The sequence below is a fragment of the Ziziphus jujuba genome, chromosome 2 (genome assembly GCF_031755915.1).
Source record: "Ziziphus jujuba cultivar Dongzao chromosome 2, ASM3175591v1".
Lineage (NCBI taxonomy): Eukaryota > Viridiplantae > Streptophyta > Magnoliopsida > Rosales > Rhamnaceae > Ziziphus > Ziziphus jujuba.
In genome coordinates this window covers 722,590-735,376 of record NC_083380.1, presented here as the reverse complement: position 1 = coordinate 735,376, position 12,787 = coordinate 722,590, and the positions used below count along the sequence as shown (strand labels likewise).

General features: G+C 37.1%; 2 protein-coding genes across 10 annotated transcripts; both read left to right on the top strand.

Moving 5' to 3' along the window:
- On the top strand, positions 1–7,099 carry LOC107407012 (zinc finger CCCH domain-containing protein 16). Of its 9 annotated transcripts, none has more exons than XR_009635715.1 (10): positions 1–189; positions 444–639; positions 850–947; positions 1,046–1,141; positions 1,441–1,534; positions 4,955–5,136; positions 5,304–5,687; positions 6,126–6,198; positions 6,400–6,516; positions 6,592–6,920. XR_009635715.1 is itself a non-coding variant. In XM_016014228.4 (10 exons), the coding sequence occupies exons 1-10, from the start codon at positions 146–148 to the stop codon at positions 6,634–6,636; spliced, it is 1,104 nt and encodes a 367-aa protein (XP_015869714.2). In that variant the 5' UTR covers positions 3–145; the 3' UTR covers positions 6,637–6,920. The 9 variants fall into 9 exon arrangements, 8 of the variants coding, with proteins under 8 accessions (XP_015869714.2, XP_060670583.1, XP_024925455.2 ...); XM_016014228.4 differs by lacking the exon at positions 6,400–6,516 and having other exon boundaries at positions 3–189; positions 5,304–5,410; positions 5,519–5,687; XM_025069687.3 differs by lacking the exon at positions 6,400–6,516 and having other exon boundaries at positions 4–189; positions 4,955–5,124; positions 5,304–5,410; positions 5,519–5,687.
- A 928-nt stretch (positions 7,100–8,027) lies between these two features.
- LOC107407018 (leucine-rich repeat extensin-like protein 2) lies at positions 8,028–10,557 on the top strand. Its single transcript, XM_048474924.2, has one exon. The coding sequence runs from the start codon at positions 8,268–8,270 to the stop codon at positions 10,332–10,334; it is 2,067 nt and encodes a 688-aa protein (XP_048330881.2). The 5' UTR covers positions 8,028–8,267; the 3' UTR covers positions 10,335–10,557.
- Positions 10,558–12,787: the final 2,230 nt, after the last annotated feature.

Here is a 12,787-nt window from a genome sequence, read left to right as displayed (position 1 = left end):
AATATCCCTTATTATAATTATTTATACACTGTTTCTGTATTTGCATGTAGACGGCAAAAGGTTCGGCGTAGACACTGAAGACAGAGAATTGGAGCTAAGCCAGGCATAAATCGAGAATCAACGTTCTGGGTCCTTTGTGTTAATAATGCCTATAAAGAAAGAACTCTGCAAAAACTATCAGCGAGGCAGGTATGCCTTCTTAACTTTGTAACGCGATACTTCAACGATAAACCCAAAACCCGTTTCCTTTTCTGTATCTGTTAATAAGCTACGGAAATTGGATACCCTAATCCATTTTGTATTCTTGAGGAATTTAAGATTGAACGATAAACCCCAAACCCGTTTCCTTTTCTGTATCTGATAATAAGCTACGAAAATTGGATACCCTAATTGCTTGCCGTTTTGTATTCTTGAGGAATTTAATATTGATCAGCCTCTATCAGTTGTCAGTACGGCCAAAGGTGTAAATTTCTTCACGTAACTCAGCAACAACCAAAATCCAACATCTTTGGAGGAGGGGCACAATCTGGCTCATATGGGCAACAGCAAAAGTCCAATCCTTATGGTTTTGGTGTTCAAAACAGCTCTCAGTCAAAAGGGTCTACTGATTATGGATCTAAACCCAATAACCAATTTAAGGTGTGTATATATATATATATATATAATTATTAATTTTTTTCCCCTGTTCCCTTCCTAAGTATTTGTATATGCTAATTAGAAGGTTGTTTTTTTTTTTTTTTTAATCAAAATGAAGTTAGACATAGGTGCATCGTTGAGAATGATGGGATTTCTTATAAAATTTTTCAATCTTTTATCTTCTTGGTATTTACAAATTTACTTCTTGATCAGCCTTTTGAAAACAAATGGACTCGTTTCTCCCCCATACCTAATACTGGTGCCCCTTCAGCACGGCAATCTGAAAATCAGACGCAAGCAACGAATCATAAGTAAGTTCTTGATTATGCTTCTCCCCTGTTCAAACCTTTGTGCCTTGAATTGGTTCGCATAGCTGATCACATTCGGATGTGAATTGATTTCATCCAAGGTGCACAGATCCTGAGTCTTGCAGACGCATAGTTGTTGAGGATTTTGAGAATGAAAGACCGCTTTGGAAGCTGACATGTTACGGTCACTTGAAAAAGTACGTCTAGTGACCATATTTTTGAGCAGGCATTTTGAAAGTTTCAAGACTTGGTTCTACACGCTAGTTTAAGTTTCACAATGTCATCATAAAAAACTTAAGCTTTTCTCCATGTTGCTTATTTATCAATGTACTTTCAGAGGCTCAAGTTCAATTTTTCTTAGTACAGCTCTGAAGCTAACTTATATCAATATATACAAACAGGTTTATTGCTTTGGAATTGTGATCCTTTATTGTAATGATGATGATGGATTGGAAGATACTCATGGACTAAAGTGTTTAAATTTCTTTCTCGTCAGTGCTCCTTGTGACATTATTGGCGACATTAGTTATGAAGAATTGAGGGCTGCAGCATATGATGACGCTAAGCGTGGGTTGAGCTTGCAGTCGATAGTAAGAAAATCTGACACTGCACCTTTTGGTTGTTCTGTTATTGCATTTTCTAATCTCTTTTGTTAATATTTACATTTCAAAGTGGAAATTGAAATTAAGTGAACACTTAATAAGGTTATGTGACTTATTCTGTTACATCACAGCATTTTTTTTTTTTTTTTAATTTTTTATATTTTGGTTGAAAAGTGCTGTCTCAATCTAGGATGTAGGCCTCAACATGGCAGTAACAATGTAACGAAACTCTTTACAGCTTTCCTTATTTATTTCTTTAATTTTGCTCAAATTATCAATATCATGAAAATTGCACAGGTAAATTTGACGATGTTGCAATGTGACTGGTACATATATGACATTGCTCGAGTCTTGACACAGAAATATTATATGTTCACATCTCAAAAGTACTGGCTTTGTTTTTCTTCTTTCTATAACATTTGATGCTCTAGGTGTATATTATTTCAATTTTGAGCCATTACATCTTGCAAATGCATGTAAGAACATGTCAAAGTTGAGCATACCTTTAATTTTTATGTAGGCATGAAATAAATTTGCTTCTGCTCTTATAGTTCCATTTCTAACACGCTACACTATCAATAGCATTCTCTGGTTGATATTCACTTTTTAATAATTCATATATTCATTCGAGGGCGTTGCTGAGAAATCTATATTTCATATGCCTTGAGAGATTGATGTGGGATAGGTGGGAAGAAAAGAAAATTAAAAATTAAAAGATAGGCTCTAGTATCACACTAAAACAATTTTAGGAATCACTCTTAAGATTTCTAAGCATCACACTTAGATTTGGTTTGCATTACACAAAATCAGAAAAATAACTCTCAGTGAAATACCAGTATTATTATCAATTGTCTAAAATAGTTACAAAGACCCCTATTTGTAATAAAACCACCTAACAATTTTAGGAAACTAAAATGATAAGAAACCTAACTAAATAAGGAAATTAATTAATAAAAGTTCCTAAAAACATAAGAAAACTAAAATAATAAAATAACTCAAATTAAATAAGGAAACTAAATTAGACCAAGGCTACGAGGATCCTTGAAAGACAAATAAGCCCGTTGTCACCCTAGATCATTCTAAATCAAAGTTTGGGCTTTAGAATCTATTTTTTCTCTCCTTTGAGAAATTTTCAAATGTTGTTTTCAATTTGCAAAAATTTCTTGTTTCCATCTTGCATCAATTCCCCTTGGCTTAGAAACATTTGACCTCGACGAGTTGATAGCATAGAATTGCTTATAGAAGTCTGGATTGAATTTTAGAATTTCTTTATCATAAAGAGAATACTTTAACTTGTCTTCATTAATCTTCTCATGAAGCAATGCAATAGGATGTCCTTGAATAGCTGTACCCCTAATTTCCTCATTTGATGCTTCATATATCACTTTAAAATTCTTTGTAAAATCTAGTAATTGAAGAACCTAAGCCTCAAATAAACTTTTTCTCACTTTCTTGTTCAAATTCTTTATCGGAAAGAATGTGCTGTGACTTTTGTGAGTTATTTGATGCGTTACTTTGCTTTTCCTTCTTATAATTATCCATCTCATCTACTGTCATAGGTTTCAATATAATTTTTCTATTATTGATCAGGAAAGAATCACATTATACCAAAGAGAATTACTATAAACTCCACATGAAGAAGAAATAAGACAGTGTTGAGTTATAGAATAGAAGTACTATCAATCTATGCTACCTTGTATGAATATGGATGTGGTTCAATAGGAAGTTTTAGTTGCTTTACCATAGCTGCCAAAACAATACTATGCTGGCATCACCATCAATGATAAGCTTTTGTGCTTGATTTCCACAATGAACTGGCATTTGAAAAATAGATGTGGGCTTTCAATCTTCCTTTTTTTTCAGAATTGAAAGATAACAGTAGCATTTAATGAAGTTGTCTTCGTTCATCTCTTTCTGTTGATCTGGTTTTTCTTCATATTCCACACCAAGATGTAAAATTTTCTTGGGAGAATTATATGGCATATGACCAGACTGTCCAAACTTGAAACATTTGTTACCTTTTCCTCTAAGATCAGTAGTGTCTTGGTCTTAGTAGGTTGATTTGATGGCTGGTTTGCTACTATTCTAGTCCTGTGATTTAGTGTTGTATCAAGTCTTTTGCGACTTCCAAAATACTCCTCCAAATCCAAAGAAACTTGAAACGCTTGCTCCAAGTTGTTTATAGGTTGTTGTAACAACTCCCTTCTAATGTGAGATCTTAAGCCAGATTTAAATCTTGCAAGTGTTTGCCTTGGATCTTCAAGTATTTGGCTTCAAGTCTTCAATTCATCAAATTTTTGCATATATTCAGCAACTGACATATAATTTTACTTCAAGTTAATTGCTTGCTCATATAATGTGTCATATTAATTGGTAGGCATTATTTTTCCTGATGTTTAGCTTTCAACTCTTGCCCGGTACCGATGGGTAGGAATCCCGTTCTCCTTATGTCTTCTTCAACACCCGTCTGCCAAATGTTAGTAAGACCTACTGGTTTCATTCTAGCAAATCTTATTCTCCGATTATCGTCCATGTCATACCAATCGAAGGTATTCTTCAATTTAAGAAAGCCAATTGGCGAATTCAGTTGGATTTACCTTATCTTCAAAGTCTAGCACTTCAATCTTTACCCTCTTTGTGATATCCTTGAAAGTATTGTAACGTTTATATGTCAATTGAAATATATCTCTCACCCAATTAGATGTCTGTTGGGCTGTAGGAAAGGGTATTGGAGCAGTTGTCTTTGTGGTTGCTTCTCTTGATTTTTGTAATCGTTGGCTTTGGGAATCTCTTTTTGTTCATAGTTAGTTGAAGAACTACTAGATCAAGATATTTATGTCTCTATATTGATAACCCGAGTATTAAGAAACCCCACTTATTCTACCATATGAATAAATTGTTCTTCAAGTTGACTGTAAGTTATTTTGCCCCTAATACTCTTTTCAAATTGCGTAGTCATGACTCACTTTTTTTTTTTTTTTTTTTTTTTTTTTTTTTTTTTAAAGCCAAAGAAAACAATTTGACAACTGGGTACCGTTCATTTAGGGTTACTGTTCACATTGGATTGTAAATGCTGTTCATGCGGCATTATTGCTCACGAAAGGGCTAGAAACCTTACTCTAATACCAAATTGTGTAGAAAGGTGGGGAACAAAAGAAAACTGAAAATTAGAAGATAGACTCTTGTATCAATCTAAAACAATTTTAGGATCACTTTTAAAATCTCAAGGCATCACACCTAAGTTTGGTTTGCATCACACAAAATCAGAGAAATAACTTCAGTAAAATACCTCCATTTCCAAATTCTGCTTTAATTTTGGTAATCTGTTTGTATAGAGATATCAGTATGTTAATATCTGCAGTAATTACTTTATTCAGTGAGGTTCTTGTCTAATAGATTTTGCTACAGGTCGAGAGAGAGCGGAATTTACTTAGTTCAAAGTTAGTTGAGTTTGAAAACCTTTGCAAGCCACATGCAGTTGCACCGAGCTCAACTCTCCCCAATCAAAAACCTTTTTCTGGAACTAGTTCTAATGCATTCTCGAGCTTTGGTCAACTAGGATCATCCCTGAATATGGGGTCTGTATCGAGGCAATATCATTCCTTAAAATCTATACTTGGTTTTCTTGTTTAAAATTCAATTTATGTGGTTGTATATGAAACTACAAGGTGGAGATTATTATTGCTTGTGATTTCTTGGAATCATGTTTACTTGCTTGTACTATGGCTTTTCTAACATGTTCAGTAGTTCTTCTCAGGCCCCCTGCACCATTGAACAATGGTTTTGGTCAGCTGAATTCCTCTGCACCTTCTAGGCAGATTTCAAGTGCATTTGGAACGAAAAATATGCCATCTGAAAATGCAGGTGAAATTTTAAGGTTTTGTTTGTGTGGTGCTTTCTCTTTGTTTCTGCTGACTGTCATTTTGGTAGGCTTATTTGGCAGCCAATTCCCTGCTTCTTCCACTATAACAGGCTTCAGCAGTAATGGTGCCCTGAGAGAAAGTAACCCATTTTCTCCTTCACCATCTTCAGCTCAATTTCTCAGAACAACTAATAATCAGTCGCCAATCCTTTCCATGGGGCTTGATTATACTTCTAATGCGAATGCACCAGCACAAGTTGCTATGGGAGTTCAGTTGGCGTAAGTTGTGTATTGTGTTAGTTATCCTTTAGATAGAAGCCCTGTCTGTTTGGAAGTTCTGGGTTGGTATTCAAAAATGCTAAATCATTTCATTGTTTTCATCAACCATAAAACACAACAAATTTTTTGTTTTGTTTTGTTTTCTCTTTTTGGTGTGTGTAACTGAGCATGATCTTGTTCTTTTTTTGGGTCTTCTTTTAGTTTTTATTTTTTAAGGCTTGTTTATGATGACATCCATCCTTACCTTTGGGGCTTAAATTGTCTTTTCTGACTTCCTGAGTTGTGTTCTTCACATTATGTTACCTTTCTGCATCTTCGACAATTTCTTTCTTTTTGGTCTGTTGATTTTTATTTCTTTTCAATTGAAGGTATAATTTTTATTGGGTAAATATAATGTTTCTTATGTTTATCTTTGCCTTGTTTTTCCAATCTCAACAGAACTAACATGCAAAAGGAGGACATCTCTGGTGATGTGAGTATTTGGTCAAAAAACAAGTGGAACCCTGGAGAGGTAAACTTAATAAGCTAGCATTTGTTTTACAATATTTGCAAGATTTTTGCCATGATCAGAGAAAATTGTTTCCTTGCAATTTAAGCAACTAGCATCGCATATCAGTCCTAATTTTTGCAACTCAGCTTTACAATAACTGATGCCTTTTCTTCCTTCTTTTATGTGTAATATTTTTACATGTCAGTTGTGATATTTTGATAGGTAATGCTGATGGAATAGCACTCTTCATGTTTAATATTGTAAATAGTAATATAAGCAGTTTGTTGCAACTGTAAACTGCATATAGCTTCACCCTGAACTTTATTTTGAAGGAGTATTGTAAGTTTACAATTTGAAATCATGCTTTTATTTGTTTGTTTATTTTATTAAGTAATGTTGTTTCTTTCTCGACAGGTTCCAGAAGAAGCACCTCCTGATGCATTTGTTGATGCGGTCTGAGCCATATGAAGAAAATTGTTATCAGGCTGCAAACGGTTGTCCATATCGATTACCTTAATTGGTTTTGTTTTGAGGACAGAAATGTAGGTGACGAATTGTTACAGTGTAAAAAGAAATCAAGTACAAAATGAGTTTATCACTGTTGTTGGGAAAGTAGCTGTAGCAAAGTTACAAACAATAGGGTTAAGCGACCCCGTGTGGTGGTGTGGTTTTGTTCCAGCTCAGCAGGTTAGGTGAAAACAAAGGGTGAAATGAGGAAAATAATAGAAAAGTTATTATTATTATTCAAGTCTCGAACGCGTTTTGGGAGACGTGGTTTTTGTATTCCCAGTTTGAAAAGAGATTCTTGAAAAGGTCTTAAAGATCGTGCAGACAGAGTATGCATGGGACCCATGTCTCCCTGTGCTTGCTTGGGCTGTCAACTAAACAACAAATCAGAAATTATTGCCATCCCATTCCCATATCTAATATCTTTATTAAAATGTAAAATATTACAAAACCTTAAAATCTTTTTATTCAGATTTCATACCCACTCAGAAGGACTATGCAAAACCACTAGAGCGTTGCGTTTTTCAGATATCATAATCTTTATTCTATTACGTTACCCCGGCTGACTCTCTTTAACTCTAGCGCTCAGGCATTTATATGCCCCTGGATGATCACTTCTTAATGCAAATTATAATTCACTGCCGCATACGACTGGACCTGCTTTTTGTGAATTCAGTTACCATATTTTTATTTTATTTTGTTCTATCCCATACATACGTAGAAAGATATTAGATTTTGGCTGTTTTTGGTTTTTATTTGCACGAAGCACATGAACGGTAATTGGCGGAATTTGAATTCATGCAGGGCAATGTGGGGCCAAGATCTCTTTTTTGTTTTTTTTTTTTTCTTTTTTAATTCCTAATTTAATTATGGTTGATGAGATTTGTTTCACGTCGAGGTTTTTTCAGTAAATAGTTAATATTAATATAATATAGTGCTACTGGCGGTGTTAATTCAAACATGAAAACATCTGTAGTAGTAGGGAAAGAAGCGTTTTGTGGAAGGAAAATAGGATGGATAGGTGGTTAATAATAACAAAGTTAATTGGTGTCCCAGCACAGCACAGCAGGAGGTGGGACAGGCTGATAATAAAGACGCTGGTTGGCTGACACTTCCTGAGGAAAGTCAAGTTTATTCATTCATTTGTACTACAACCTGTCCACCTTTTTTGTTTACTTTATAAATTGGATTTGCCTCTTTTTTTGTTTATTTATTTTTCCTAAATCTCCCTCCCGCCCTCAGACGTGCCAACATGTCCTCATGACACCTTTTCAAATTAAGATGTGCTTAGCATTAATAATCCATGTCATTATCATAGGCATTGTAAAACTAAAATACCAAAACCAGAACCACAACATTTAGGCATTAGCAAAGTGAAAACAGAAAGCAACAGTAAAGAGCGTAAAATGCCTCTCCATTAGCAAAATTCAAATTAATTAAACAAAAGTGATGAAGATTTATATAAACAAAGCATGGGGAGATAGAGATGGCACACTGTCCTAAACTCTCTCTCTCTCTCTAATGAACAAAAAAAGCTTCACTCTGATCTCCCCCTCGGCCATGTCAATATGATTCGAATGTAAATGTTATTGTCGACTGTCTTACCATCACCAATGGCAATGTCTTCTTTTCCTCCTAATAATCCTACTAACCTAGGCGGCGGCTTCTTATTCCTTGTTGTGTTATTCATTGCTTCAAGTTGCTCTACCTTTCTCTTCCAGATCTGTTCTGCACAGCAGAATGTAGATCCCACCCTGGGCCTCAAGTTTGAAAACCCCAGGCTTGAGCAGGCCTACATCGGCCTGCAGGCTTGGAAATCCGCCATCTTCTCCGACCCTTCCAACTTCACTACCAACTGGAATGGCTCCGATGTGTGCTCCTACATGGGAGTCTACTGTGCTCCTTCTCCCAGCAATGCCTCCCTCCGCGTGGTGGCAGGCGTGGACCTCAACCACGCAGACATTGCCGGCTACCTCCCTCCCGAGCTGGGCCTCCTCTCCGATCTCGCTCTCTTCCATCTCAACTCCAACCGCTTCTGCGGCGTGGTTCCCAGCACTTTCCGCCGTCTGAAGCTCCTCCACGAGCTGGACCTCAGCAACAACCGCTTCGTGGGAAGCTTCCCGGAGGTGGTGCTGTCGCTGCCGGCGCTCAAGTACTTGGATCTCCGTTTCAACGAGTTCGAAGGCCCCGTGCCCAGGCAGCTGTTCGACAAGAAGCTGGACGCGGTGTTCCTGAACGACAACAGGTTCCGGTTCGGGATCCCGGAGAACCTGGGCAACTCGCCGGTATCGGTGCTGGTGTTTGCGAACAACAATCTGGGCGGTTGCATCCCGGGCAGCATTGGGAAGATGGGGAAGACGCTGAATGAGATCATCCTGCTGAACGACAACCTAACAGGGTGCTTGCCTCCGGAGATCGGGCTTCTGAGGAAGGTGACGGTGTTCGATGTGAGTTTCAACGAGCTTCAAGGATCTTTGCCGTCCAGCATCGGCACCATGAGGAGTTTGGAGCAGCTGGACGTGGCGCACAACAGATTCACCGGGGTTATACCGGCGAGTGTGTGTCAGCTGCCAAGCTTGCAGAATTTCACCTATTCCTTCAACTATTTCACGGGAGAGCCTCCGTCTTGTACTACTACAAGTATCATCAATGATGGTCGCAAGAACTGTATCCCTGGCAAGTTGGATCAGCGATCTGCTAGGGAATGTGCTTCCCGAGCTGCACGCCCTGTGGACTGTGGCAAGATCAAGTGTGGAGGCGGAGGCGGAAGAGGTGGTGGCAGTGGATCATCGGCGTCTTCTCCACCCCCGCCGCCACAGTCAAGTAGATCATCCCCCGTTGTGAGAAAACCACCACCACCACCAAAACGACTACGAGCTGAGTTGCCGCCACCTCCACCCCCCACTTCAGAGTCATCGCCTTCCACCAGATCACACCCCCCTCCACCGCCATCTCCATTAGTATTAGCACCATCCCCATTGCCTCCACCTCCACCTCCACCAACCCCAAAAGTACCACCCAGCCCCATGACACATTTTCCACCACCACCACCACCCTCGTCCTCAATCTATCCACCTCCACCTCCATCAACCTATCAGCAACATCCCACACATCCACCTCCACCACCACCACCACCACCACCACCACCACCACCACCACCATCGTATCAGCAACACCCAACGCCAACACTGTCACCGCCACCACCACCGCCTTCTTCGGCTGAGGTCCCCGTACCAAGTTATCATTCACATAGTCCTCCACCACCTCCACCGTCTCCAACCTATCAGTATCCAAAACCACCTCCACCTCCATATTCAGCTGATGTACCAGTCCCAAGTTATCATCCATACAGTCCTCCACCACCTCCACAATCTCCGTGGCCTCTGCCTCCGCCTCCGCCAAGTACTGGGTGTACTACTCCAGCAGCAGGGTCACCACCCCCACCAAACCATGAACATTCATCACCCGTTCCATCATCTCCAAAACCAAGCCATCATCCCCCACACCCACTTCCTACACCTCATCAACAATGGCACCACCCACCATCTTCTTGGCACCAGCAAACTCCTCCGCCACCCACTACCCCTCTTCCTCCTGTCATAGGAGTTTCTTACGCATCTCCTCCTCCACCTCTAATTCCCTACTATTAATTATTTAATTAATTCCACTTCTCTGTATTCTTTTGCTGCATCACATTTCATTCCAGATATATATATATATATATATATATATATATATATATGTATGTATCAGCATTCTATACCGTGTGCTTGTTTTCTTTTCGTTTGTTTTATTAAGCAATGTTCTTTCCCCCCCCCAAGAGCTGGATTCAGGTTGCTTCCTTACAAATAATAGTTTCATTCTTGATCATTATCCACTTTGTATTATGATAAACAATTAATTTAAAAATACATAAATATATATGTATTTATATATATGATGATTTTATCAAGATTTAAAAATTAAAAAAAATACCTAATTGACATGCTAAAATTATATTTTAAAAAAGTCAATCTACAATAAACTATAAATAAAAATTTCAAATTTGAACCCTTTGAACCATTCTAAAAGTTAAAAAAACTGTTCTTGATGGCAAAACCATTATATAATCAATATAATAGAAATCTGATTGTGTATATTATATATATATATATATAGGAAGTCTAGCATCCGGTCGATCCTGATGCTTAATAACGCCGCAGCCCTTGAATTGTGTACAATAATCACAGACGGCTTCGATTGTCTACAATTTCTCATTTTTTTTTTCCTTCTCTCTTGCTCTTTGTCTCTCTCGTTCAACAATTTCTCATTTTTTTTCCTTCTCTCTCGCTCTTCGTCTCTCTCTCTCTCTCTCATTTTTAGTTAACAAGTACCTAAAATATCTATGAAATATGTGTTTGTGGTGGGCTTTCAGGACATATCTAGACCCAACTTGTGGCATGAAGAATCTTATGTACATTGGTTATGCTAGTGAACCTGCATCTGCATTTTCGGTAACTAGAAAAGGAGTACAGATCGCAAAATAACTACAGAGCAAGACAATTTCAGCTAACATTTATAAAGGTCTGTTGAAGGAAGCAATAACAAACTCAGGTCGATTAAATGCATAAAAAAAAAAAATTAAATAATATTTTTATTTAACTTTTCTTTTGGGTGTGTGATTAGATGCATAAAAAAAATTAAATAATTTTGAAGTCATTGTGCTTAAACAGTCTGGGCAACAAATCTCTGGCAAACTAATCTCTGGCAAAATCAAGTGGATTCCACAAAATAAGGATTTAATTACTTGAACTCCATGACACAACGGATCGGTTGAAGGATCATATACCATCTTATACATCTTCGTAAGGAAAGGAGGGAGCGAATTGGAGCTGCCCTGAGCTTCATCCATCCTAATTCCAAAATCCCTAAATCACAAACGTAAACCCCAAATTAATAAACCCACAATTGAAACATCAAACAATTCGTAGAATCCCCATTGGCATCCTCAAAATCCCAATAAAAATCATGTTTTCTTTCTCTGTTAGGCTTTTTTTTTTCCTTGAGCTTCTGGTTTTTTGGTTTTCTGTGAGAAAGAGAAGAAAAAAAACAAAAGAAAAAAAAGGAGAAAATAGAGAGAGAGAGAGAGAGAGAGAGAGAGAGAGAGAGAGAGTCAGGAAAAAAAAAGATTATAATGGTAGCATTGAAGTAAGGAAGAGAGGTGGTAAGGAAAAAAAAAAAAAGATTATAGTGGTAGCATTGAAGTAAGGAAGAGAGGTGGTGGAGGAAGCATTGATCAGGACAGTCTGACTATGAACTCCCTTTTTATATATATATATATATATATATAGACTTCCACTCTCTCTCTCTCTCTCTCTTTCTCTCTCTCTCTCTCTCTCTATATATATCCTTTAAATAATTTAAAAACTTTAACAAAAGAAAAAGTCACCTTCCTGTTGAAAAATAATCATTCTCTATTTAAATAATCAAGTCATAGCCTCGCCATTTAAAACTTCTACAAATGAAACCAACGATTTAATTACTGAAACTAGAAAAGTCATTGAACAAAATAATTACACAAATCAAAGTCTTATTACAATATGTAAACAATTAGATAAAATAGAAACCAAAATTGATAATTCATCTAAAGAAGAACCTAAACCCCAACCACTTATAAAATTTCCAGATATTACAAAAGTTCCAACCCCTCCACATAAAACTAATCAACTTAGTCAACTCTTAAAAGAATTACAATTAAAAACTTACAGTTCCAACAATGAAGCCTCCTCTTCCAATCTTGCTACTATTAAAAATCAACTTTCATCTGATACAGAATCAAATCAATCTTCATTCGATAATCATATTAATAGACTTAAAAATCAAAAACCATAATTTAATATTTTTAAACAATGGAATAATAAACCCTTACCTCCTGAATTTCAAGAGTCAAATTCTAAAAATCTATTATCTGTTAGTTCTGATAAATTATATGAATGGAATATAGATAGATTAAAAGAACAAGAAACATTAAACAAATTACATCACATGTCCATGGTTGCTAATAGTTATTTTACTAATCAAAACCTTCCCCAACCTGACATTGTTGAATTACTAGTCATAGGTT

Coding starts and splice junctions, on each gene's coding strand:
- LOC107407012 (XM_060814600.1), top strand. CDS start 146: ATGCCTATAAAGAAAGAACTCTGCAAAAACTATCAGCGAGGCAG. Junction 190..443: donor AAAAACTATCAGCGAGGCAG/GTATGCCTTCTT, acceptor AGCCTCTATCAG/TTGTCAGTACGGCCAAAGGT. Junction 948..1,045: donor ACGCAAGCAACGAATCATAA/GTAAGTTCTTGA, acceptor ATTTCATCCAAG/GTGCACAGATCCTGAGTCTT.
- LOC107407018 (XM_048474924.2), top strand. CDS start 8,268: ATGTTATTGTCGACTGTCTTACCATCACCAATGGCAATGTCTTCTTTT.